This window comes from Erpetoichthys calabaricus, chromosome 16 (assembly GCF_900747795.2).
Source record: "Erpetoichthys calabaricus chromosome 16, fErpCal1.3, whole genome shotgun sequence".
In the NCBI taxonomy this organism is placed as follows: domain Eukaryota; kingdom Metazoa; phylum Chordata; class Cladistia; order Polypteriformes; family Polypteridae; genus Erpetoichthys; species Erpetoichthys calabaricus.
The window spans coordinates 57,330,486-57,358,254 of record NC_041409.2 but is presented as its reverse complement, the minus strand read 5'-3'; the positions used below and the strand labels follow the sequence as shown (position 1 = coordinate 57,358,254).

The window sequence follows — 27,769 nt, the reverse complement described above, 5'->3', positions numbered from 1 at the left end:
AAATATTAAATAGCAATTTTATTTGAAGTTACAGAAAAAAAAAATCCCCTTAAATAAATAGTGACATTTACAATAATTCTGTGTCTTCCTAGCATTTTAAAAAGTATCCCCAATGCCTAAAGCAGCACTCCCAAGACACCCCACCCCCATGAAAAACAAAATATCAATATTTGTACATAAATGTCGATGTTTAACATAAATAAATGAACTTATTCATTTAAAGTCCTTCAGATGCATCTGCAGGTGTGCCATTACAAAAATATCTTCAAACTTGTTTTAAATATAAATACAATTTTGATTATACTGGTAGTCTTGTCCTTCCTTCACATTTTCTAATTAGGTGCAGCATTACATCTTGTATGGAGATACTACATTCATCTTTACGGTTTGCTTGATTTTTACCATATCAGGGCAATAGATTAAGAAAAGCAGGGTATGTAATCCACAAACTGGAGACGTACAGAATGAAGGGTGTGAAAGCAGCATGTTTCTAAGCGCGTTAGTCCTGTTCCTTGTCTTCACCGACACGAGCACAGCTCGACAGCAGCCGTTGTTGCTACTGTTGTACAGAATAATACAAAAAGTAAAAAAATACTTTCTAAAAAAAAAAAAAATAAAATCTGAAGATCGTGGACAAAGACCAGTTTTCATTCACTGACAACACAGACAGTTTCATCACGCTACCAGAACTGATGCTTTTAGCATAAAATTTCTTTGTTGCTGGTATCTTCTCGTACCTTTTGATAAATGCAGCAGTTGTACCTTTTCTTAATAAAGGTAGTAGTTTCCAAAAAATAAAATTTGAACTTGTGCATTATTAGCCAGATAGCTTTATCTAGCTTCTTCCAAAGAGCAATTTGTAAAGATTTTACAACAGTTTTCAACCTATGCCACGAGGGGCTGACATTTACATGTAGCGTATCATCATCATCCCACCCATACGACAGCTACCAATGTGGCCAGTTCTGAAAGTATTACACAGCACTTTGAATTGCCAAGTACAAAAATTAAGGCATTCAAGATCACTGTGACACAACACACACACGCACACTACACAGGTGCTCAGCGAGTCTAAAGATTTGTCAGTGCGATTTCTTACCTCTAGCTACTAAAGTGTTACACTGGTGAGCAGTAAAGAATTTGGAAACCTAAATCATTTCACAAGGGTTTACTGATATTTCTGAAAATGAGTGTCCAAATGAGGTTTCTAATCATAAATGAACACTTGTCAAATGAAAGTATGCATCATTTTCACTTAAGAGGTTTCTACACCAAAAACATCCTTAATTTTAAAAACTTGTCAGTCAATGTCAATGCATCTCAAGAGTAGCTCCCAATGTTTTATGATAGTCCATAGAGTTCCATTCTTTAAGCAGATGTTCAGAGAAGCAGGGGGAAGTCAACTGAATGTTTTACCTAGCATGCTGGAAGGTCAGTCAAAGAATCGATGTTGCATGTAGGCTTCTGCGGAAGTGCAATAACCAAATTTTTCATAGAAGGCCACATTTTTGGGTAAACATTCCAGTGTGATTTTGTAACAGTTGAGTTTCTTGCTCATTAGAGTTAAAGTTGACACTAACCTGTATCGAGAAGAGAAAGGAAATGAAGCAGTAATAAGCATGTGTGAAGTTGAGCTTTGATTAATGAAAAGGCATGGGGCAGATGAGGTAATGAATGGAGTTTCCCACATTCCAAAGGATTTTAATCAGAACAAATCAGCATTTCATTCTTTATCTTCTTACATAATACGCTACCATGAATGTCCATTTGTCTGTCCAGGATTTTAAATCACCTGTAGCTCGCAAATTGTGTGATCTATTGACCTGAAATTTGGTACACATTTACTATGTGACGTCTACTATCCACTTTCAAGGTGATGATTGACCTCCAAGGTTATTCCTCTTTTTATTTTTATTTTATTTTATTGTAGAATCAACTCTCTGCAGCGGCCAGTGTGGCGCTTGCGTACGGGCGCCGTTTTCATTCCCTACCACCTTCACCCTCACTTCCCCTACCTCTTCATATCTTAAATCATTCTTGAGGCAAATTGAAGACCTAAGTGCCAGCTTAAGTGAAAAATTAAGGAAAACATAGTAAGTAATTGCAACACAAACCCTGACAATCAGTTTTAGCACGAAACGATGCCGATGATAGAAGAGAAGGTGCGGGCCGCTAGGGTGGAGAAAAGATGAGCTGCTCAGGAAGCAGCAAGCGCATCAACCTCTGAGCAAACAAATGCTAAACGTACAGAGAAAGAGTAAGGCAACTATGAATGCTCAAGTCAAGTGTATAATGTGCAGTGTGCCATTACTGGTATTAGGTAATTGTTAAGGTCACAGAGAGGTAGTAATTAGGATTTGCTCATGTGAGTCTCTGCTGTTAAGTTCCAACTCTGCCATGTCTCATTGACTACACAATGGTACTCTGACTTGTTTAACAAATTACTTTTTTGCCTAAGTGAAATATACTGTTGCTTTAGGGCACCCTGATGCATTTGCAATACCATGACTTTTTCTTTAATAATGGAAAAAACACGTCAGTTACTTAACTACGTTAACAGCACTTTTAAATATTTAATGACACATTAAAAATTACAAAGCGGATTTGCGTGCAAAAGATCAACTTGAAAGAAGAGAAACTGTCCAGCATTAATTATGCTGCTTCTCAAAAATAATTAAGAATATCAGTATTCTAAAATCAGAGGTTTAGGATAAGAAATTACTGAGATTAGTTACACTTTATAGTCTTAAATATAATATAATCAGTATATTATACCAATTGTTTTTAAAAAAATATATAATAATGTAATATTGAAAAGTCAGTGTAAAGCTATTTTGCAATCATTTAGGCTGAAAGTATAGTTTTTTTTTAATTCTGGTTTTCTACAGGTGTGCTGTTGAGAAGGAGATGATGTCAAAGAATCCTTAAGTTTCAAATACTGGTGCAGAAGACAGTACTCACAGTTTTCCAAGTTGCTTTCCACGGCATTCATCAGTAACCACAACTTCCTCAATTCTCCCTCTCTGTGGGGAAGACACACACAAAATGGTAAATGCTTCTCTTAAAGTTAAGGCTTCCCATGCTATCCAAAGCTTTACAAATACATGTGTAGACTAGGAGTCTGCAAGTAAACTTTACATCAAAAATTCAGAGCATTCATTTAAAATGCCTGTGTGTTGCAAATATAAAATGATACCAATAACAAATGATATTGCATACAATATTAATAAGAATGAGCTATTATAGTAGACTAGTTGATACTTTGTAAAGAAAAACAAGTGGAATGTTAGAGTATGTATGTTCAGTATAAGGGAGAGGACCTTTATCAAACATTTATGTAAAAATACTAAACATACTATATGGTAAAACATGTTATGATAAATTGTCAAAAACAAAAGAATATTTTAGCAAAAGGACATGGCACAATGGAAAACAGATGCTAGTTAATATCATTAAAATGTTTTCCGTTTATTGACAAAGTGCCTTGACAGATGAGTGTCATCTATAAAGCAACGCCATAATGCAGATGACAGCAGCGGAGGCATTTGTTGTTTTTCCACTAAAGTACTACAAACAGTTTGACTGGGAACTCCAGAGGTTTATTTTCTCAGGTATCTGTGCAATCACCGAATGCTCCTAATCTCTCTCACTGTCTACACTGGAAATTTGTTTTTGCTTTCTCTGCTGTTAGTTGGTCTTAGCTTGCTCAATTCATACTCATTAAAAATAATATTTTTTATTAATCTAAATATTGTACTAAATTTATAAATTTGTACAAAACTCCTGAGCAAGGAAAATTTGCTTTATAAGACTGTACTGTACAGAATTGAGCTGGTTAGCAGAAGTGTTCATGAGTTTGCTTCCAATAATACATCAAATTAAAAAATGGTTTTTAAAAAAAATTGAAGTCTATCAAAACACAGTGAGATGTTTGTAAGCCTGCAGACCATTATACAGACATCACAGTTAGATCCTCAGAATTTTTTTATTCTATATTAGCAGCAAATGTGATGATAAATGGTCTATAGGTTCATATGCCTCCCACATGTCAATCAAGAATTTACTGTGGAAGCAGCATTTCCCAGTGTACTCACTGCAAATCCATAACCTGTTGATATCACATTTACAATGTTTTACCATAAATGATAGGGAGTACTTAATTCACGTGATTTTGGGAAGAGGTGAAATTAGCCCGTTTGATTTAAGGCCCAGAATAAACTGTTCCAGAGAAGTGTTTAACATCTTGTGTCTTGCCTTCAATATCTAAAATTGCTCCCCTGTTCATACACATGATAGCATCTGACTGTCGACATTTAGATAGCCATGAGAAACTTTTTTTTTGTTTGTTTTAAGGAGGCAGCCCGGTATGGGCAAGTAGAAAGTATTAAAATACAAATAATTCCATACAAATACTTTTCAGTTTAAATTACCATATAGTTAAGGAAGTATGTCAATTGATTTAAGCTTTATAATTAAAAGATGAAAGTAAATGAGTTGTTCTTGCTTAGTTGGTCCTAACTTCTAACAGTCGTACCCTTGCTATAACCTCTTCCATACTTAAATAATTTTGCAAGAAAAAACACTTACACTTTTAACATCAATTGGAAAACCTTTTATTGGCAAGAGATTTTATGTGTTTTAGTTTAAGCCCATTTTCAAGTCGAAAAGCAAAAGACCTCAGAAAAGAAGTAAATACTGCTTTATGAGGCTGTAACTTAGCTCAACAACTTGCTGGATCCAGCACTTTGGGAAAAAAGTCATTAGGTTATAATCCTTATTACGGAAATTCTTATCACTCTTGACAATCACCTGTTTTGTATTCGGTTATGTACCTAATGTTTAAGAATGAGCTCTCAGCTTCATTTGTTAAGAATGATCAAATTAAAACTGGAATTAAATTCACCTGGAGTCCTTGCACATTCCAGATGTCTAACCATACATCTGCACATATAGATTGAAAGGGAGGTGCATACGAAAGCTTGTGACCAATCACTGTCACACTCCAGAGTATATTGGTATTGCAGAGATGCTTTGATCACATACACTAAGGTAACACTTAAAAGCTTTACACAACATCTTTCTTCCTATTGTAAGTCAGATCTTGAATTTCATGTGTGACAGAGAAGGGCAAATTCCCCCAATGTAACAACAAATGTGGGGGGGTTTGGGGGTATTCAGCATAAGGCTATAAAAAATGCTATGCTCATTATGGACTACCTGCTTTATCTTAATGTGTAGACATAAAAATGTATTCATTAACATGGAAAAATATAGCCTAAAATCAATACCAAAAATGAAAATTTAAATATTACGCCATTACATTACTGAATATGAAAATAATTCAGGATATTTACATTTACACAGTTTTTTGTACTAATACATTTTTTAAACTAGGACTGTAAGAATATTTTTCAGTAAATGCAAATGTTAGTTGATTAATAATACTTATTTCAATGCTAATTCTGTGAATTAAATTTGACAATCTGAGATTATCATCATCATTTCAGAATTCTTATAAAACCATATTTGTTCTATTCTTTTCAACCTATAAATGATCATACTTTGTAATTACTTATTCCTTTGGACTGATCTAAGTCTTCCTAATATGATTTCTGCCACCCCCTTTCAAGGAGGAAGTGGAGGTGGTGCAGAGCTACAAGTACTTTGGGGTCCATATAAACAGCCAGCTGGACTGGTTTGACAACACAGTGTTGTTATATAAGGAGAACCAGAGTGGACTGTAGATGTGTGCAGCAAGCTGATGGAAAATTCTTACCAGTCTGTTGTTGCCAATGCATTTTAGTATGCTGTGGTCTCCTGAGGAAGCAATTTGAGGTGATGCAAAATGACTGAACAAACAAACTGATCAGCAAAGCCAGGACTGACACTCTACAGAGGCTGTTGTGGAGAAGAGGATGCCATTGTGAACAATTCTGCCTATTCCCCCCCTGTACTTTGTTTCCACCACAGTGCAATGAGTAGTGTCTTTTGGGATCTTTTCTGCCTGCTGCCATTTGGCACTTCAACACTTCCTCCCAACATTTCCTTTCCTTCACTCCAGCCAGAAGGCACAGACAGATGGTACAGACTTCAATTTACTAGTTACTTTTATCATAATATTTATTGTATTGTGCGTTTTGCAGACCTGAATGCATCTAGTGTCATTAACCATGTCAAACGGATCACCACGGACTCATCTCACTCAGATCATCACTTGTTCCAAAAACTCCTCTGGTAAACTGTTTAGGTCTATTAAACATAAACTAATTGACACCTAAATAGTTTCTTTCCCAGAGCCACAGCCCCCACAAACCAATAAAGCATGTCTTTCTTGCATATACACTGTACACTCACGCCTTCACATGTACATCATCATTTGCACATCTCCTTTATAATTACACTATTCTGCAATTGTTAATAATATGTTATTTAACATGTTGTCTTTGTTATTTGTTGGTGATGTTGTGTTATAAGCAGCTACCAAGTTAAAGGCTCCCAATGACACTGAAATAGATAAATCAAGAATAGATGAAGGGTTGGTTGAACAACTCTAACAGTATTTATAACAATCAATCAAAGGATACATGTGAAGCCATTTCTTTATTGCAGCTATGTGTGGTATATTATTAAAGAGCTAATTGTCTATTCATTATTTCAACTCACTTAAATCCTCAAACACAACAAAATAAAACGACTGCAACTGACAGATAACTGATCGCATCATCGTGCTCTTGAATCATGCAAGAATCTTGGGGAGAACATGCAAAGCGCCTTGAGCATAACTATGGTACTAAATAAATAAAGTGTATTATTATTATCATTAATAAACTCCACTCAGGGAACACCCAGGAAGCATACCCCCAGTTCCCTTACTGCAAAGCAGCAGCTCTAACACAGTGCCAAGGCACCAGCCTTGATAATCTTATTGTAAGTAAACTAACCCAAATGGGTGATTGTAATACTAGTCTGGAGTTTTTTTTTGTTTTTTCTGTCCACCCTGGCCATCGGACCTTATTCCTTTCTATGTTAATTAATGTTGTCTTGTTTTAATTTCTTATTTTGTCTTTTATTTTTCTACTCTTCATTATGTAAAGCACTTTGAGCTACTTTTTGTATGAAAATGTGCTATATAAATAAATGTTGTTGTTGTTGTTGTAGTCCTGCACATTTTTTCTGCACATATTTGTCACTTTGCTCTTTAGTCATACCCACTTTTGTTGTGCCAACTACCTTAACAGCTTTATGTAAGGCACATTAAGTGACTGGACAAATTATAACAGTTTGGCCAATGACATATAAATAGCCTCTAACTAGCTTGAAAGCTTTCACAAACAAGTGTAAAGGTTTTCTATTTTTTGTAAGGTTAATTATATGAAAAAAGTGCCCAGAAATGAGTCAGACTTTGAAATTATGGAGCTCCTCTCCATTTTCAGAAAAAAAACAGCCAAGCCTACAAAACACCATATATCATGGATGTAAAATTCTTACAGTACACAGTGTTTGACTGGTTAGTTAACTGTACCCCTCATCTCCACTCATCATAATTTCATTCTTTGGAGATTACTTAGGTATACATTTACCTTTTATCACTTAACAGGCACCAAGTGTATCATGTGTGTCAAGGTGCATGTACAGGTAAATAAAAAAAAATAAAAAAAAAAAATCATGATTTTGAAGTCTGGGAACAATGTAACCCTTACCTTTGCACATGAATGAATGAACTTATGTTCAATAATTAGTGTTGCAGTGGCAATAATTGCTCCTATATTGACATCTTCAACTACTATGACATAATAATCTCCAGTCTTCTTCATGTGTTCAAACTTCCCTGAAAAGTCACAAGCCAGATGATGAAAACACATGAGTACCAGAATAAAAACAGAAAAACTTGCCAATAAATAAACATTAAGAAAAAACATGAATATTTACTATTTAACTATGGCATGTAGTCCTCAGCTGCATCTCTCACTTATAAGAATTGTATATTGATAAAAAGGCCTATCTGTTCTATGCTATATTTTATATAGCTGTTCTGATGTCTTGCGGGGTTTAACTTGCAATGATAATGACAAATGGGTTCTGAGATTTTCTTCTTTTTTTTTTTTTTTTTTAAGTAAGGAGGACAGAAGTTTCATGGTAATGGGATTTATACTCTCTGACCATGGCGCTAGAGAGTGGTGACATGTTGTATGTTCATTAGCAGATTCAAGTATGAATTTAACTGTACTCATGACAATACTGACCACATCAACCCATTCCTAATCATTGTTTATATTATCCTCACTATTTATTTCCCCGTCTATGTTTATATAAAAGTACTTAATAGCTAAGTATACAAGCATACTTTGTCTTAACTAGGTACTTCTGCAGCTGTTATTTAAAAGTCTTCAAAAAGGGTACACTTTGCTTTAACCACAAACCCAGCAGTGCTCCTATTTAATTGAATTTGGGTGTTGAAAGCAAAGAGCAGTTAAAACTTTACATTGCTAAATAAGTATCATTATACATAAGATGTAAATGTTGTTCTACTTACTTATAAACTGTTCAGGAGTGACATCTCCTGCTTTTGTGAGTTGTGACAGAACTTTAAAGAAACCTGTAATAAGACATAAGAAAATATAACTATATTGCACTCTTATTGTTGAAGCCCAGATTCTTTATAGACATCAAATGGCTGAAGCTGAGAACACAACATATACAGAGGCCCAAAGTGAAGAAATGCATAGTTGGGTTGTGGCAATGCACAACAATATTGGACACCAATAATGTTATAATTTCAGTAAAGTAACTATTTAGTTTAAATCCAAATCACTAACCACCAGAAAAATGCATCTCAATAAAGAAAAAGATAAGTGGCCTGTGTAGAAAAATAATTAACATGACCCTATGTTTTTATTTTTTTTCCCTAGTACTTTAAAGAATTATTAATCAGGAATATGTCAAGCATTTTTATATTAACCACTACTGCATTATTTTCTAATTGATTTTTGATTTTATATTAAAGCAGACTAATATATACAACTCTGTTTTAAAGCATAGTAATTTCAGTTTACAAAGTAATTTTTGTTTACAACTGGAGCTTCATAAAGGACATAAATACACGAAACAGAAATACTATTTTATTATAATGTAATGAAAGATTAAAATAAACAAAAAAACTTTATAATGTAAGTCTAAATGATAGCAAAGAGGATTTAAAATCTCAGCTTTATATTCTAAACAGTAAGTCCACATTACAATAATAAAAGTATAAAGTATTCTGGTGTCACACATGTACGACTGGAAGTCATCTTCCTGGCTCGACGTAGTTAAGCGATACCACTCCATGATGAGAGGGGACCCTGCTGCTACTCTTTCACCTGCAGCCCTGAGAACACACCCAGTGTGGGCCCCCAAATCTGGCCGTGACACCCAGAGCTGCCCCACTCTCTTTGGTCATGGTGCCATAAAACAGAAAGGTGGCATCTCTTTCATGACCAGGAGTTGAGACTGAACAAGCTCCTGTACAAGATCTGAGAAATAAAGAATTATGTGTGGGCTAAATTTTTGGTCAGCCATCTTTTTCTGTTGTGCCACAGTGCACCCTTTTTAGTTTGCTTATTAGACGGGGCTACCCAATGATTTCTGCTGGGTTGCTTTGCTGTGTCCACTAGGCACTACCATAGGCACCACCATACTAGAATTTATTAAGTTGCTCTGTCATTTTCTGCATGTCCGTATTTTAATTGTTAAACAGTTTATTTTAATGGCAGGTCTAAAGTGGGTGCCAAGAATACTGTGGTAAAATTAAGATAGCACATTTGAAAACAGCAAAACCTTCATCACAAAAGGAATATTTCTTGAAAATCCTGTTATCTACAAAAATAATTATAAAAATGCATAGGTAACTCTATAAAACAATACTATTGAGTAACAACTGCATTTTCAAAAATAATAAAAAAATCGCTCATGTAAAATATGTTTTACTCAGAAAACTTAACGTTCTGCTAATGTCCTAGTTTATTCATTCCATTTTAACTACATTCAAAAAAATAACTGTTAAATATGTAAAAATATGATACTGCAGTCTTGAGATCCAACCAAATCTAGCTCTGTAGGATATATGTAACAAATAATTATGAATCGCTGCAATCGATAATGTACAACAGACATGCCTTTGTTAAAGTCTGCAGTGCAGAGTGGTCTCAGTAAAAGTCCTTCTCCAGGCTGGGTGGGTGAAATTTCAGGAGAAAAGGAAACAATGTTTTCTTTCCAGTCTAACTGATGTAGAAGGGCAGGATCAAAAAGTGGTGTCTGGTCAAGAATCATCTTCTAAAGGACGCTAAAACAAGAGAAGTAACATACAAAGTTAGCAGCAGCTACCAACCCTTAGTATGCTAAATATATAAATATATATAAAAATATATATATATATATATACACCTTAAAAAAATCAGAAAAAGCAAGAGAAGCATGGAAACTTCCTAAGTACACAGATAAAGCAGAATAAGTGAATTATCTGCCCCTCATTTCACTGAAAAGTTTCAGCTTACCCTTGCCCACTATTTTAGAAGTACACAGTTAATGCACCACAAATTCCCTACCAGCCAAATGCTAAAATAATTATATTCGCCTGGACAATGGAACACATGGGGGGCAAAGTATTCTAAAATGTTAACATGTACACACAAAAGGGTGACATTCTTCAACTTCACTTCATTTATTTTTTCATCTTAAACCTGAAAGGATTGAGCATACTTGAAAGTTGAGGTTTTGATTTAATTACCAAAATACTTAATAAGGGCACTGTAATTTAAATATTTACTCTTGTTTATTCTTCTGTAAGAAGCTGCTATGAATTGGAAGGTTTTTATTTCATTCCATACTCAATTCTACATTTATTTTCCATTATTACTGGATTTACTATAGTTTTTGAATGTCATGAATTCAGTTCTATTCTAATTTTATGCATTTTGTTTCACTCTTATGTTGCTATTTTGTTTTTTTGTTAAATACATTAACAATAGAGCTTGATTACTACCATGTCACTGTTGGAGTTGCATTGTGTGATAATATCATCTTCCAAAGGAAAAGAAATACAAGATGAAGGTGTATGTGGCCTTCTACATCCAAAACTGTACATTAAAAAATAAGCATTATGGTGCAGGCTAATTAGGGAAAGAATAACGAGGCAGTCAAGATTTTTGCTTTACTTATTTTTGACTTTGACTTTCAATTAGTGTTCTGGGTTCTGACGATCAGCTTTCTGATTTTGACCTTGGCCTATTTCACTTTTCTGTTGCTCTCATCTTCTGGTCCATCTTCCTTAAATTTGTCCTTTGGGACATTATTTCATCAAATCACATCAGAGGCATTTCAACATATGTTATATTATATATATATATATATATATATATATATATATATATATATATATATATCCAACAAAAGTAGGCTGAAATGATAAAGGACAATGTTTACATAATACAGATATCATTTAGATACGCAATTTAATATTATCAATACATTTTGCTATTCAGTTTAAGCATTAAATTGGAGGCATTGCACTTATAATGCTAATGTAAAACATTTAAATGTATTTAATTTATGAATACAGGTAACCCATCTATTTATTTTCAAATCCACTTATCCAGTTCAGGATCAGTGGAGTCTGGTACCCATCTTGGCACACACTCATGCGCCCTCTTTAAGGGGTGACAATTTATGGTAATCCTAAAGTGGATTTAGGAATATGGAGTACCAATCTGTTGTCTCATGTATCAGTGAAAGCTATTACCTAATTTGTATGATTCCCTTGGAGAGGAAAACTTCTCATTGATTCTTTGTCAAATTCAGTGCATAACTGTGTGGTGTACATGTTTACAGATGTGGTTTGTACTTATTTAATCTTTGCAAACTTGTAAAGTGACTAAAAAGTTTACAAGAACACCTTTACTGTTTAACTAAAGTTATCACAATCTGCCAGGTAAGCTGGTATGCGTTAAGTATGTATATATATATATTTTTTTTTTTATTGTTGTTTCTGTCCTAGTTATAAGTGAAACACCTGGTTCATCACCATGCAGAATAGTAAAAGAAATTTCATTAAGGGCATATGACACCCATACAATAAAATAATAAGATCAGATTATACTTATTTTGCTTTACACTATACCATTTGGTAAATACTGCTGATTTATCCATTACTGAGAGAATGTGCACAAATAAGAATTTTAATATATCTGGAATTAATTTCAGCCAAATATATCACAGATTTGGCTTACATTCCAAGAGACACCATTTTTTATACAATACATAATTTCAAAATATGGTTCTTTCTGGTACTGCAGTGACTATGCAAATAGAAGAATAAATACTAAAGGTCAAAGTCAATGAATACAGATACAGCAAATATTTATTCTGTTGCATAAGTACATCAGTCAAAATCAGGATGGCTTTTAAAGCATTTGTGATATAACTGTGACTTTCTCTCTGCTGCTATCTCACCATTACAACAAACAGACATTTAGAACAATTAAACTGAAGAAGCTCTTAAAAAAAACAAAAAAAACAAAAAAAAACTTAGACACCTAAACCAAAACCTAACACTTGGAACACTGCTAGAGTTTTAAAAAGTTATTACATGAATAAACAAAGCCATTAATAAATGTATACCAATAAAATTACATTTTTAGTGAGTTACAAAAATGTCTTATATCCTTATTGTCTAGAAGGCACTCAAGAACACATTGCACATGAATCAGTAGTGGGTATGAACTGTTTTTTTAGACAAAATAAATTTTCCTCAAGATACTCTCTTAGTTTTTGTTTTGTATTAAGATTTGCACTGATTGTTAGCTTTTAGTTTCAGACTTGCCTACAAATACACATACTGAATAAGATATTATTAACCCTTTCATTTCATATACTTAGTAATAACTGACATAAATCAAATATCAGCTCTGTGCAGGATACCAACCACTGGCTCCTAAAGAAGAACCATCACGCTACACTCTTTAGAATCAACAGTTCTTTAATGGCATTTTACTGGGTGTGTGATTCTGTGTGGTGTCATTGCTTGACAAGGAACCACTTCATCCTCGAAAGAATTCTTTGGGCTTTGAAAAGTTCCTAATATGTGGACAAAACAGGAATCTTAAAAGTGCAGTAAGTTACTTAGCAGGATGCTGAAGATCAAGAAACCTGAATTGAGACAGTGGTATTGTGTGCTGCAACAGTCCTTTTGAAATCACGAACCCATTGGTATTTCACAAATCTGTTATTGTCTATTCATGATTATTTATGGAACATATTGGGTATCTAAATAAAAGGTCCTTTCTGGAACTATATATATATATATAGCACTCAAATAACATTTCACTTCCATAGTTAAATAATGTGACATATACGAAATAAAGACAGCTTTTTAAACGGTTCCTGCTACTTAAACAGATCCTACAGTCGTCATTCAACTGGACACGACACACGTGTCTATGCTGTGGAGAATGTAGTGAGGCCAGGCGAATTCAGAAAGGTACATTTTGTGCTATGGCAACTTTCTGACCTTCTTAGTATATCCTACACTTTTTCAAAAATACTAAGATGTACACAGCAGCCGGAAAAACATCAACGCGAAAAGCGTTTGCACTTTGAAAGTATCCCGGCCAATCAGAACTACAGTAGATACATTTAACTCGCTAACGTCTGTTTGACATAGCCAAGATAGGACGCTTGCTGGTCTCATAGAAAATCCGGAAGTAATAATTAATATTACGATATGAATCAATAAACATTACGATATGAATCAATAAACAAACAGTAAGCTGAGTGTACCTCACAAAGACACATCGGGGTACTACCGACATGCTTTAAGGAGTTAACTGGGCCCAGCTGTCAACTTGTCGCTTTGGTTCCTTCCGCCTCGCTTCTTGTGTGGTTAGGATTGAACGGTTTGTTTTGGTTTTGCTTTTAAACTTCTCCTCTTCAGTTATTAAATGTGTATGAGCGAGTAAATAAATTATTATTTCTAAGACGTGCATATATACGTCAGGTATCTATTTTGCCCTGTTAAAGCCGATCTACTAAAGTGTCGGCTTAGCATTGCCGCCGGACAGCTCGGACATGTCCGCGTGTTGTGGGATGTCGGAAGCCGCGAAGCCAGAGAGTAAGCGATATTCTACTCACAGCACACCGACGACTCGTACAATTCTTCGTTCTCTCCCTGACTCTGTTCCGACAGTGCACGGCTTCTCCAGCTCTTGCGGCTCCCGGCACAAGACGCCACTGCACAGTGACGTGGCAGAGGGTGAGCCGCGAGCTCACGCCCACCGGCTTGCAAGTACAGAGGGGTGTGTGAGCGTGTGTGTCACTGGGAGAGAACGCAGCGATGACGTCAGAAAGCGTATGCAAATTAAAAGAGTGAATGAAGACAAGAACTGGCGTTTCATTTTCGTCCTTTTCCGGCCGTAGAAACACGTCTAGCCGGTCATTTTAAAGCCAGAAATGTTTACGTGTTAGATTTTCCAGGCAACAGGGCGTAACTCGGAATAAGGGTGTGATGGATTATTCATATATGTGCCCAAACCGGACTGCAAAGAGGTCCCAACAGGCACTGTGAGTGACCTTTTCTACAGTGTCGTAAAATATGCCCAGTAACGTTTTTGACGATCAATTTTTTTAAACAATTAAGCGTAGGACTACAGAAAAAAATAATTAGTTCAAGTGGAACTGGCCACTGCCGTGCTTAACTCACAGGCTGAATAAATCTGAAACCCACTAAATCCAGAGCTGCTACAATTAAATGCTGCCTTGAAGGATTGTTACTGAATTCAGACAGTAGGACCAAATACAAGTTGCGCTGTAGTCTCTGTATTGTTTAGAGCCAATTTCAAAACATGTTCTTAATTTACAAAGCTCTAAATGGATTTGCCCCATTCATTTATAAGAACTTCTCATAATAAATAGGCAGGTCCAATTGGCGTCTACAGCACCAGAATCTAGTGATCGGTGATATTATGAAAATGCGTTAAGTTAAAATATGCTATAATAATAATAAATTTTATTTTAAAACCTTTCATGGTACCCAAGGCCACTGTACAACAATACACATACAATCAAGCAATCTAATATACTAACAAAATTAATAACAACAAAAGGCAATATTAAAAAGATAGGTTTTAAGTCTAAATTTAAAAATGAAAATGAGGTGCATGCACGGAGCTCCAAAGGAAATGTATTCCATAACCGCAGCCCTCATACACTAAAAGCCCTGTCGCCCATAGTGCGCAATCTGCATAATGGAATGGTTAATACCAGGGACTCAGAAGAACGAAGTTAGCGTGATGGAGTATATGGACAAATTAAAGAATACAAATGAGGTGGGGCTAGACCACTTACAGCCTTAAAAACTAAAGGAAAAGTTTATATTGAATAGAGAAGGGAACAAGTAGCCAATGCAATTTTAGAAGTGTAGGAGTTACATGCTCCCAGGGTTTTAAGTGGGTAATCTCACTTGCTGCTGAATTCTGTGCATTTAGTCATTTATTTGGATTCCGAGCAGGGATACCAAACAGCACTGCACTGCAATAGTTAAGTCTTGAGGCGACAAAAGCAAGAATAAGCGTCTCAGTTGCAGTATCACAGAGCAATTGACACAGCCTTGAAATTTGCTTAAGGTGGAAAAAGGCAACCTTGGTAATATTATTAATATGAGGATCAAAGGAGAGTGCATGATCAAGAATAACACCAAGATTTTTAACCTGTGCAGACAAGGATGTAACAAAGCCAGGGATTTTTACTGAGGAATTGACTTTTTTTTCTTTAAAATGCCTGAAGATGCAACAACTAAAGCCTCAGTTTTTAGTCTGAGAACATTTTCAGACAACCAGTGTTTGATGTCAGCCAAACAGTCAACCAATGCAAGAGGAGGTCATGTTTGAGTACGCCCTGTGTGTAAATAAATCTGTGTATCGTCAGCATAACAGTGAAACTGTAGGCCGTGCCATCTAATAATGGCACCAAGAGGAAGCATATAAATGATAAAAAGCAGAAGGCCAAGAACTGTGGGACGCCCTGGAGCAAGTAAGATGGGTTAGACCTAAACCTACTAACAGCAACAAATTGCTGACGGTCCTTAAGGTATGATCTGAGCCATGCCAGGGCTTTTCCCGCAATATTTAACTCATTCTCAAGTCTAAACTAAAGAACGTCATGATGGACCATTTTAAAAGCAGCAGTGAGGTATAAAAAGATCATTAGTGTTAAAAGATCTGCCGCGATTAAGAGATCATTAGTCACCCTGACAAATGTTGTCTCCGTACTCTCATAACCCGGAAATTCCATAATGTATTAGTGAATCACCTAATACAATAGAGCATGCCTAAAGAGCTGCCTTATCACAGACTGAACCAGCAAAAAAAAGTTGCTGGCCAGTAAAAGTACAGTACCTTTAAAAGTATTCACCCCATTGGGAGTTTTTACATTTTTTTGTTATTCAACATTGAATCATAGTGGATTTAATTTGGCTTTTTTTTGACACTGGTCAATAGAAAGAGACTCTGTAATGTCAAAGGGTAAACACATTTCTTCAAAGTGGCCTGAAATAATTACAAATACAAAACACAAAAATATTGATAAAAATAATTGAGTAATTGATTCAATGTTGTATAACAAAACAATCTGTAGAATTCCAAAGGAATGAATACTTTTATAGGTGATAGATTTCAGGCTCTGCATCCATCCATCAAACCCACTTAAATCACTTCAGGATCGGAAGGGTTGAAACCTATCATGGCAGCACAACAGGAAGCAATGCTAGCCAGAAATATTATTAGTTGTAAAAAAGACAATAGTGGACAAAACTGATAAATTACCACCACCAATAAAAAGGTGTTTAGTCACCATTACAGGAGCCAGAGACAGACTGAGGATCAGCACAGCAGGAAATGTGGAGAAAACAGCAGGGTGCTAGTACACCTGTATCTGTGCTAACCAACACCACATTTTTGGAGCTGCTTGAAGTAAGTCAATGGTTTTGCTTTATTATTCATTCACTTCTTAGTCATGTTATTCATTTAAATTTGTGAGGCCACACTTGGATCAAGAGAGGAATCATGTCAAGGGACACTTACAGTGCCTTTAGGATATGGGAGGAGGACCACACGTACAAGAGGGAGACATACATCGAAATGCATACAGAGCCCTGGCCAAAATTCAGTGTGAACCCAAGATTCAGGTGCTGTGAAGCATCAGTGCCAACCAGCTACTGTATTATTATTATTATTACTACTAGGGGGCTTCGCTCACCCAGCCCCGGGTTTGGTTTACCTGATATACAGTACAATTTAAAGAGATTGTTATTTTCATGGGAATTGTTACATATGCATTATTTTCACTTTTACTTTAAAACTTTTGTAAAAACAATACTTGTCCTTTATTTCCGGCCCCGGGCGTGGTTAAATCTTTCTAGCAGGACGTATAACACTACTCGTGTTGTGAAGGGGGGACGGCTGAATGCACACTAAGGAGATGCCGTCGGATCAGCTGCTGTCTTTCTGCTGCTGCTGCTGGCGAACTGCGTGTTCTATTTGTCATGCTGCACGTCAATCATTTAAAAGCCTGTATATCTTTTGCCACTTCGTGTCTCTGCCGCTCACGTTGTGAAGGGGGGGGCTGAACGCACGCTAAGGAGTTGCAGTCAGATCATCTGCTGGCTTGTTGCTGCTGGCGAGCTGCGTGTTCTGCTTGTTGCTTGTTGTTGTTTTAACAGCTGGGAGCACATGATGTCTGTCTGCCAAAAGCATTCCAACAACTGTTAGGTTAGATGTCCGTGAAATTGTTTTAAATGTTGTCTCACTGTCTTGTCTCACAGGACGTTAAAGTGTCTCTCGTGGGATGTTAAATTGTCTTCTGAGAAGATCATGTCTCGTCTCCCTAGTCTCTATCCCAAGATTTTTTTTTTTATAATAGAGAGATTATTATTATTATTATTGGTGCTTGCAGAATGACTTTCCACAGTCTTGCTGGAGACTATGCATTGCTTTTTATTTCTTTTTTTTAAAGTACTCTTTGCGCTACTGCCAAACAATGTGGCCTGCAGAAGACACTCCAGCCACTCAAACCCACCATAAACAGATGCAGGACACAAGTTCAGCACATACTTCTTTATTTTTTTCTTGTGGGAAACACTTTCCCCCATTTTCCACCTGCACAGCACAGTTAAAGCACAAAGTACACTTCTTCTTCTCTCTTCATCTCTTTTGTTTGTTTCACTCTTGCTCTCTCCGCCTCCACTCCTCCTGACAAGCTTCATCCTCTACCCAGAAGTGCTCCAGTTGTCCAGCGATGATCTTCTGGCATCACTTCCGGATGTAGTGGAATTGCTGCAACAAAGGGAGGAAACCAAGTCCTATAGTGAAGCAAAATGAAAGAAAGATTTTATATGGTGATTTATTTAGAATACTGGCATTTTCTCTTTATAGGATCTCATAATATAAGTATAAATTTTAATTAATTGTCTCTCTCTCCCTGCCAAATATAGCAGTGTAAACTGGTAGGCTGTCTGTGTTATATGTACAGTATATAATATGTGTACTTGCAGTCTGATATATTAATGTATGTTATGCTTAATTGTATTTCTTCAAAACATGTCTACTATTGGTTAAACATATAATAATATTACAGATTTATTTTCTGTTGGCAGCAACCTCTTCATAAAAATGTGTTCCTGTGCCTAAACGTATTAATGTTTACGTTAATTTGAGAACCCTATGAATGCAGTGTTCCACGGTTCTAAAACATCCATGCCTAAAAAACCATCACAGTAGATTGGGCCTTTAGCTACAGGACCTCATACTGTGGATTGATCTTCTGCTATTATAAGTGTTTCTCCCTGTTCATATATCATCTGTATTATCTGTGTTATCTTTCCAAAAACTATTGTTATTAATTCTTTCTTGTTCTGCTTTACTTTCCAGTGTCCTACTTTGGCACTAATATAACAAAAAGTATGTATGCACTTCAATTTTATCATGTTATGTACTTTACTGTTGCAATGAATCAAAATCTGTGCAAGCACTTTTGATCTTATATTGAATAGATAACTGGTAAGAATAAACTCAGCTAAACTAAAATACCGGTTGTGAGTTAACCTTTTTATGGCAATGTATCTGACTAGAGTAGGGCTAATGATTTGCATATCTTTCAACTTGCTGCCACATGATGTGGCTGTCACTGTTTTGGTGTTGATTGTCTTCTGAGTGTAGTTTATAGTTTCCTTCCATATCATATTTTTCTTAGTGTGTTTTTCTCCATCTTAAAATTTACAGATGTGAAAGTTATGACTCCTTGTTTAGCTTGCTGTACTCACACCACTTCAGTCGTCCTATAATTGTGTGGAATAAATAAAATTACTACAGGCAGTGGAGTCTTTAAGAAAGCTTGGTGGTGCAGGAGCTAGCACTGGATTTCAAATTTCAAAGCTGCCAGTCCTCACTTCTTTCTCCAAATCTTCTTATGCTGGACTTAGGCAAAATTGTTCACATACATTTTTCACATGTTCGATTTTGTCGGATAAGGGCATTAGTCAGAAATACAATGGTAAATAATTGGCAACATTGTGTAGGTAGAGCCATGGACATGCAAACCTTGGAATAAAAGATCTGCCAGCATTTTTAAGAAATACCCCATTAGTTCTACTCACTAATCATGTCACCAGAAAGTGACGATGTGTGGCATGTTAATTACCACATAAAGTAAGAATTTCACTTTACTTTGTACACATGACAATAATGACCCTATAAGCCTATCAGTCTCAATATGTAAATCAAGGCACAAAACACATTTTTGCTCTTTCCTTATTCTTCAAGGTATGACAGCAGCCTGTGGTCAGTCAATATTCCCAAAGCGCAGGTTGTGATGGAAGGGGGAAAAGCATAATTATAATTTTAATCCTAACAGTGGACCTGCTTCTGTTCTCCATATGTCACTGCTATGGTTTTGAATGCTTGCCTAAATAATGTAGGATATATATCTAGGGCAGGGGTAGGCAACGTCGGTCCTGGTGAGCCGCAGTGGCTACAGGTTTTCATTCCAACCCAATTGCTTAATTAGAAACCAATCATTGCCAATCTCAGACCTTATTTAATTTTATGGCTTGTTAGTCTGTGCAATGTAAGGCTCTTATATCGTAGATTTTTTTCCTTTCCAAGGATATCATCCAAATGATTTGAAGCCTAAAACAGATCATTTTCAGTCTGTCACATTTGTGTTTTATTAAATCAAACAGTGCATGATGAACACACACAGATGTAATTGGAAAAAAGCTAGCTGGAGAACTGCTGGCTGCTTTGTCTTTTACATCTTATTGCTAATAAGGAGCAATTAAAACACTGAATGCAGCAGTTTAAGATTGAAATAAGCAATTAAGGTTGGAGAACCTTAACAAGCGAGACCACTAAAATGAAGCATCAAAATGTCACTTAAGCAATATGTGCTTCATCAGCAATAATTGAGTTCTCGTTAAGGAACTGGGTTGGAACAAAAACCTGCACATACTGCGGCTCACCAGGACCGACGTTGCCTACCCCTGATCTAGGGTGGTCCAGATCTAATTATGTAACTGTTTGACTGACAACTGTCTCCCCGCCATTTTTGGAATGCAGGGCAGGTGCTGCCATCTATCGGCAACAAAAAGAGTTTTAAGTGAAATCTCTATGTGCAGGGCAGGTGCTGTGAATTCTATATGTAATAAACGTAATAAGTTATAGCGTAATGAAAATTGCATAATTAGATCTGGACCACCCTATATATATATATATATATATATATATATAAAAAGTGTGCTTGCTCCCATACCTTACTCACTTAATTCTCTGGCCAGATATATTGTTAGACTAGCTAGAGGTGAACTAGACAGCCACCCAGCTTAGGTCTGTTTGAAATTTACTTTATTTGAGAACTGTGGATCTCAGTGTTTTGAATCAGGGGTGGCCAACTCCATTCCAGGAGAGCTGTAATGGCTGCAGGTCTTTGTTCCAACCCAGTTGCTTAATTAGAAGGCAATCTTCACAAATAACAGATCTTATTTAATTTCATGGCTTATTAGTGTTTTGACTCCACCATGTCAGTTCATTCTTAAATTATAGATTTTTTTTCTTTATACATGATACATGTATCATCCAAGTGATTTGAAGCATAAAACGGATGAGTAATTTTCATTTCTTCACTTTCTCTTCAGTTTCCTTCTGAATACTTAATTAAACCAAATAGTGAATGATGAATACACACAGGTGGCAATGGAGACAAGTTAGAATTGCTGTTCCCTTTCTCATTTACATCATTTTGCTAATAAGGAGCAGTTAAATCATTGAATGCAGCTAAAATTAGCAATTACGGGTTCAAAATCTTAACAAGTAAGGCACAACTAAAATAAAGCAGAAAAGTGTCACTTGAGCAATATGTGCTTCATCTGCAATTAATGATTTCTCATCAAGCAATTGGATTGGAACCAAAACCTGAAGCCACTGCAGCCTTCCAGGACTGACATTGCGAGGACCTGATTTAAAATGTCTTAAATAGAAAATAAATTAAATGAAGTTAATTAGTAGCAAAAACTAGTCACTAATTAAGATAATGGTTAGAAAGAAAACCTGTAGCCACTGTGGCTCTCTAGGATCAGAGGTGGCCACCCCTATAAACACACAACAACCCCACCACCCACATATATGAACGTCTGCTTGGTTAATGAAGAGCTGCTGCTGTCAATAACAGTCTTGTAGGTGGCAGTAAGATGGTGAGATTTGTCCAGATATGCTACAGGTTTACATTTCAAGGCATTAATATCCGAATACATCAGGTCCAGCATGCTATGTCCACAAAAGAAACATGTCTTCAATGATGCAAAGGAAAAATGTAAAGTATGTTTGTTAGCACTGTGTGACCTGAAGGGCTCCTGAAAAAACTGTAGAATTACAGATCACTGACAAAAAGAGAGCATATACTAGATACATTATTTAAAGTTTACATTTAAACAACTTGTTCTTGTTCTCACTGCTTTGGCCCCAGAGAGAACATACCCAATTCATTTCCTAGGTCAAAAACATAAAATTTATATACTAATTTTCCTTATTTTTGTCCCATATTTCTGTGCTGCTTGAGCTCTACATCTCGAAAGTATAGTTAATGCCCTAAGTGAAAGTATACACTATGCTTAGAATTTAAGACATCTTTTTCATTTTGCCCTCACTTGCTGATGTCATAACAACTCTTTGGTCTTGAATTACCTGGTATGTTTTTGCATTGTATTTTGTATACTTTGTAAAGCATTTTGTGATTGTATTCACAGTGAAAGGTTGTCTATAAAGTGCAGAGTCATTAACTCACAAACATTTCAAGGCTGCGGCCTGTGTGACCTCAGTTTTCTGTTGGCTAGCTACGTTTAATATCCTGTGGCATTGAGTACTGATCTGACACATGATATTTAAAATCCACCAATCTGCTTTCACCTTGGGTCACTGATGCATTCTCATATCCTTTTAAATGTATATCTCCTTTACAGCCTCCCAGGAAAGTCTGAAATGGCAAACTATTTTTAATGTCTCTGTCATTGCATTGTCTTTATGTTTACAGCACTTTTGAAAAGTTGGAGATTTAAAATTAGATACTGAAACTGCATCATAAACCTACTTGAGTTTCTGTCTATTTTCAAACTATTGTCAAACTCCTGCTATTCATCTCTCAACTAAAGGTTCAGATTTCTTTCTTGTTTTCTAAGAATTGACGTTTTTATCTAAATTCTTTCCTCAATCACTTATCCCAGATATCTGAGGCAATACCCATTTTACTATCACATTGCTTACGACTACTTCCATGTAATACTACTGCAGTTTTGTCCGTAGAGCCAAGTCTCTTTCCACAGTTCAACACCATGGTGTCTGTCAGAACAGTGACTCTAAACTGGTTTTGTGCGTGTGAGAGTGCAGCGCTTTGGTATCTCATATAAGGATGGTATTCTGAACTTGTACACGTTTCTAGCTTACCAAAAAAAAAAATCTGAAAGTAGATTTATAGAAAATAAGTGTTGTTAAAATTGTAAAAAAAAAAATATAAATTGAAGGCTTAACATTTATTATTAAGTGATCTATGAAAATAATATTTTAGTTCAGCATTTCAGTGAATTTTCATCTCTCTATTTCCTTAATTCATTTTGGGGTTGTGTGAAACCTAAGCAAGTCATTCCAGGTGTATTGTAATAATGTTTTTAATGTAATTCCGTCCACTTTTTTTTTTAACATGTATATCTGTTCTAGGATTGCATTTGGGCACATGAAGGAAACCAGTGCTGGATAGTTTGCCAGTCAGTTGCAGCACAAATGCATGAACACCCAAAAGCACAGACAAATCTCTCTCATTGCCAGTTAATTTGACCCACATGTTTTTGGAATAGGAGAAGAAAATTTAATAAAATGTATTTTGATATTTTTTGCAATTTATAACACGTAGGATAAGGCTGGCGCAATGTTTGAGGTTGTCATCAGGACTGAGGTGTGGGAAAAATGTAGGGAATGAAGTTTTAATATGTTGTTCATTGCAAGATCCTTTTTCATACTGTCTCCTCATGGCTCCAATTCCATCCTTCATACTATGAGCGTGACTGTCTAGGACCTAAAAAGAAGGTTGTTTTTGTTCTATATAGTTAATGCATCCATCCATTATCCAACCCACTATATCCTAACTACAGGGTCACAGGGGTCTGCTGGAGCAATCCCAGCCAACACAGGGCGCAAGGCAGGAAACAAACCCTGGGCAGGGCGCACATACACACACACAACAAGCACAATTTAGAATCGCCAAGGCACCTAACCTGCATGTCTTTGGACTGTGGGAGGAAACCAGAGAACCTGGAGGAAACCCACACAGACACGGGAAGAACATGCAAACTCCACGCAGGGAGGACCTGGGAAGCGAACCCGGGTCTCCTAACTGCGAGGCACAACCCTGAGAAAATATCTTTATTGTTCTTGTGAGAACACAGCCTACAACAATTTATCAATCAAAGAAGGAGCCATTAGAATATACAAATGCTGTACTTGTTTTACTAACAAGCAATCTGCAGGTGGCGTTATAGCTTACACTCATCAGAGTTTTCACAGTGTTTAATACTAAACCTTTAATTTGCACATTCTGCTCAAATCCTATATACATTTTCTTGGTTTAGTTTAATCTCTAGGACATGAATGGGAGCCGGTAATAGTAGTATTAGTATTACTTCCATGACTAGTACAGATTGTAGTGAAACTCTTTCTTGCATATCCAGACAACATGCATTACACCACTGTTGTAAATTCAGCAATAATACAATGGCAAAAAGGGTACAGGCCTTACGAACTAAAAGACAGACCAGTGCTCCACCAAGTCTGGCTCCTGAAGGCTGACCTTACCCAAACAGAATATCCTCCACCCTAGGGTTGTGCTGTATAGCATTACTGGAAAAGTACTGAAAACCCCAATTTTTAAAGCAGCAGAATATTAGCATTTTTAGGATTTTCCATACCGGAAGTAAATGTTTTGCTATTGCAGTTGTTGCAAAACATCCATTTCTTAGACTAACTTAAACAAAACTACATGCTTTGACATGATCTGGACTTCACAGGAGAAGGATCCTTACTGCTTCAAATTGATTTGGACTTCACAGGGACCAAACCCCCCCCACCTTACTGCTTTGACACATTCAGGACTTCACGGTTATCAAGAGGGAAGTGGTGTGTAATGTGGCACAATAGCGCGGTGCACCAGGGAGGCTAGAGTAAGATAGGGGGTTTTGGTGTTTGTAGTTTGCTTTGGAACCATTTTCGTACCAGTACTGTGGTCTGAAAGCTGGTAATGATATCAAATTCAAAAGTTTAGTACCAATCCAACACTACTCCACACTCAAATGGCTGGATCCTGTCTGCACAAGCCAAAAAATGGGGTTGAGGGTTTTAAACTCTAAATGTCACAAAATATCAGAAGGAGAAAGGAACAAAGTGTGAAAAACCACTTGCCTAAAAAAATAAAGTTCCTTTTATATATAAACAAAATCACAAAAAGGGACAAAAATCACAAAACCAAGCATAGTACCTTTACAAATATGAGGAGTCAAAAGCCAGGAGATACAAGCATCAAAAAAGAAATGCAAACTGAAAAAACAGGAATCACAATTAATACCAAAGCTGCTGTGAGAACAGCAGTTTCTTCATTTATACTGCCACCTGCAGTCTCCTACCTGCATGATATGGTGGCCCCACCTCCTTGGGCTCCACAAAAAGGAGACAGGGCCAATAATAAAGAATATTACAATGAAACTTAACATAATACAAAATAGAAATTTAAGAGAGAGAAAGCCTTACTATCATTATAAATAAATATCACCATATTAAATGAACAAAATACAGAGAGAACACAATCAGAAACACATCCTTCAAACCTGGTTATCTTGAGCAGGGCTGAAGGGTAGGTGAAGCATATACTAGCCAGTGCAAGGCTAGAGCAACCCATGGACATGTTGCCAGCCCATCACAGGGTGATCACGCAGACACACATACACACACTAGGGCCACGTTGGCAACACCAGTCCATGTAATCTTCATGTCTTTAGACTGTCGGAGGATGGAGTACCTGGGGGAAATCCATGCAGACACAGTAAAAACGAACAAACTCTATGCATGGAGCAACTAGCACATGAACCCCGGCCTCTTTCCTGCAAGGCAGCAGTGCTACCACTGCGCCACCATGCCGCATGCATAATTAATAATATAATATTCAAAACTATCTCTCTATTATAAAAAAAAGTCTTGGAAGGAAGAAGACGAGACATGATTTTCTCACAGAGACACTTTCACATCTTGCAAGACGAGTCTTTGCGCCAATAGATTTAACAACGCCCGGGGTTGGAAATAAGAGTAGATGACAAAGTAGAACATCGTAAAGAATTCAAAAATGTTGGTGTGGTACACATGCAGAGCAGGTTAGAGATAATGGAAGTACGAAAATTCAAACGTTTCATAAAAAGGATTGTAAAGATCGCATTATCGCAAACAAACGGAAATTATTACTTGGTGAAATAATGGAACAGAAAAAAGAGATTGAATATATTTTTCGGATTTAAACTTTAAGTTGGAGACTTGTAGATCGTCTAATTCGTATTGCCATCAGGGGAAAAAGAGTAGTGTTTCTTCCCACTGAACAGGCATATCTGTAAGAATTAAAAGATTTGTTGTTTGGTGAAAGTGAAATCCCGTGAGTGAAAATTTCAAGCCCCGCAAGACAAGAGCTTATGCAAAGAGATTTGGAAAAGTCCTGCCCTCATAACCATGCACACGGTTCAATCATTTCTCATTTGTGTAAATGCTATTGTCAGACACATTTCTTGGGGCAGTTACATGTTGCATTGTCATGATGTAATTCCAAACATGGAATCAAAATTCAATGTGATATTGATGAAAGGTAAAAAGTGAAAAGAGATCGAATATATGGACATAGGTAATATGACAGAAGTACACTACGTAAGATGCAGATCATGCGGCACGGCACCAGCAAGCCAGCAGCTGATTGAGCAAAGAGGGAGTGAAAAAAAAAACAAACCTGTATTTGTTTCCCATTGTATCACCGTTTAAGAGGAGGTTTCGGAGGAGCAACCGCTTCTCCTTGGGGTGCGTTCAGCCCCCCTCTTCACAACGCGAGCAGCAGAGATGTGAAGTGGCTGGCGTGTAGTGCAGGCTGGGGAGGGTGGTATAGGGTTGGCGAGCGAAGCGAGCAGGGGGCAAAGCCCCCTAGTATTTAAATCAAATGAATGCTAAATAAACAAACAGTTAACCAGAATCCTGTGTTTGAATTGAACCATAACACTATCACTCTCTAACACAATAATAATCAGGAATGTAGTAAAATAAAGAATTTATATTTAATAAAAACACACATACATTTACTTAAACTAAGTTAAGTGTACCCTGTAATGAACTGGTTCCCCATTGAAGATGATTTTTGCTTTTAAACAGAAGCCCTCTTGATAGACACTGTCTTTTCTTTGTCATGTTTGTGTTACCTGGCTTATGTTTACTTTCTTTGTTTGTGCCTTTTTGGTTTATTTTAACATTTTATTTTTCATGTGTTTATTGTAATTAGTATTTTTTTTTGTTAATTTACTATTTTTTGTTTATTTACTATTTAATTTCTATGTATTTGGTGTTGTTCCCCTATGCTCCCTGTGCTTTGTGAGTGGGACCCCAAGAGGCAGGATCACCGTGATGTCACTGCTAAAGGACCACCCTCAGACATTGTATTCTAAAGGTGGGATCAGATCCTTTAGTGGTTCATTAAAGTTTGGACAGTTCTGTTCTATTGTGAGTATTTTTTTTCTGATTCTGGATTTTTTGCTTCTGTTTTGAGGTTTTTCCTTAGAATTTCATATTAGAAGTTGTTCACCTTTGATTGCCTGTTTGGGTAAGTCATTTGGCCTAATTTTGCATTTTTTCTATTATTTCTTCTTCTTTTGTTTATACAAGTAAATTCTTTTATAAAGATTCTTTGTAGGTCCATTTTCTCTTGCAAGACATTTTGATATATTTTTGGACATTTAAAGTAATTTGAACGGTGTCCCATTTTTGGGAACTTTGTGGAGTTGGGAGGTCAGGCTTGGAAGGTCCTGGCCTGGTTTTTTGTTCTTTTAAGAGCCTCACATGTTTTTCTAATTAGTGTGCTACTCCATTACAGCACTCTCTCTGACTTTATCTCTCTCTCTCTCTCTATTATATAT

General features: G+C 36.4%; 1 protein-coding gene across 1 annotated transcript; it reads right to left on the bottom strand.

The window, feature by feature from the left end:
- Window positions 1-3: 3 nt before the first annotated feature.
- On the bottom strand, window positions 4-14,331 carry gnpnat1 (glucosamine-phosphate N-acetyltransferase 1). Its single transcript, XM_028821366.2, has 6 exons — window positions 14,164-14,331; window positions 10,155-10,321; window positions 8,534-8,596; window positions 7,701-7,828; window positions 2,962-3,023; window positions 4-1,580 (listed from the first exon to the last, which is right to left on the bottom strand). Exons 2-6 carry the CDS (start codon window positions 10,306-10,308, stop codon window positions 1,433-1,435), a joined length of 555 nt encoding a protein of 184 aa, XP_028677199.1. The 5' UTR covers window positions 10,309-10,321; window positions 14,164-14,331; the 3' UTR covers window positions 4-1,432.
- Between the last annotated feature and the right edge of the window lie 13,438 nt (window positions 14,332-27,769).

Coding starts and splice junctions, on each gene's coding strand:
- gnpnat1 (XM_028821366.2), bottom strand. CDS start 10,308: ATGATTCTTGACCAGACACCACTTTTTGATCCTGCCCTTCTACATCAG. Junction 8,597..10,154: donor CACTGCAGACTTTAACAAAG/GCATGTCTGTTG, acceptor GTCTTATTACAG/GTTTCTTTAAAGTTCTGTCA. Junction 3,024..7,700: donor TCATTCATTCATGTGCAAAG/GTAAGGGTTACA, acceptor TCTTCCCCACAG/AGAGGGAGAATTGAGGAAGT.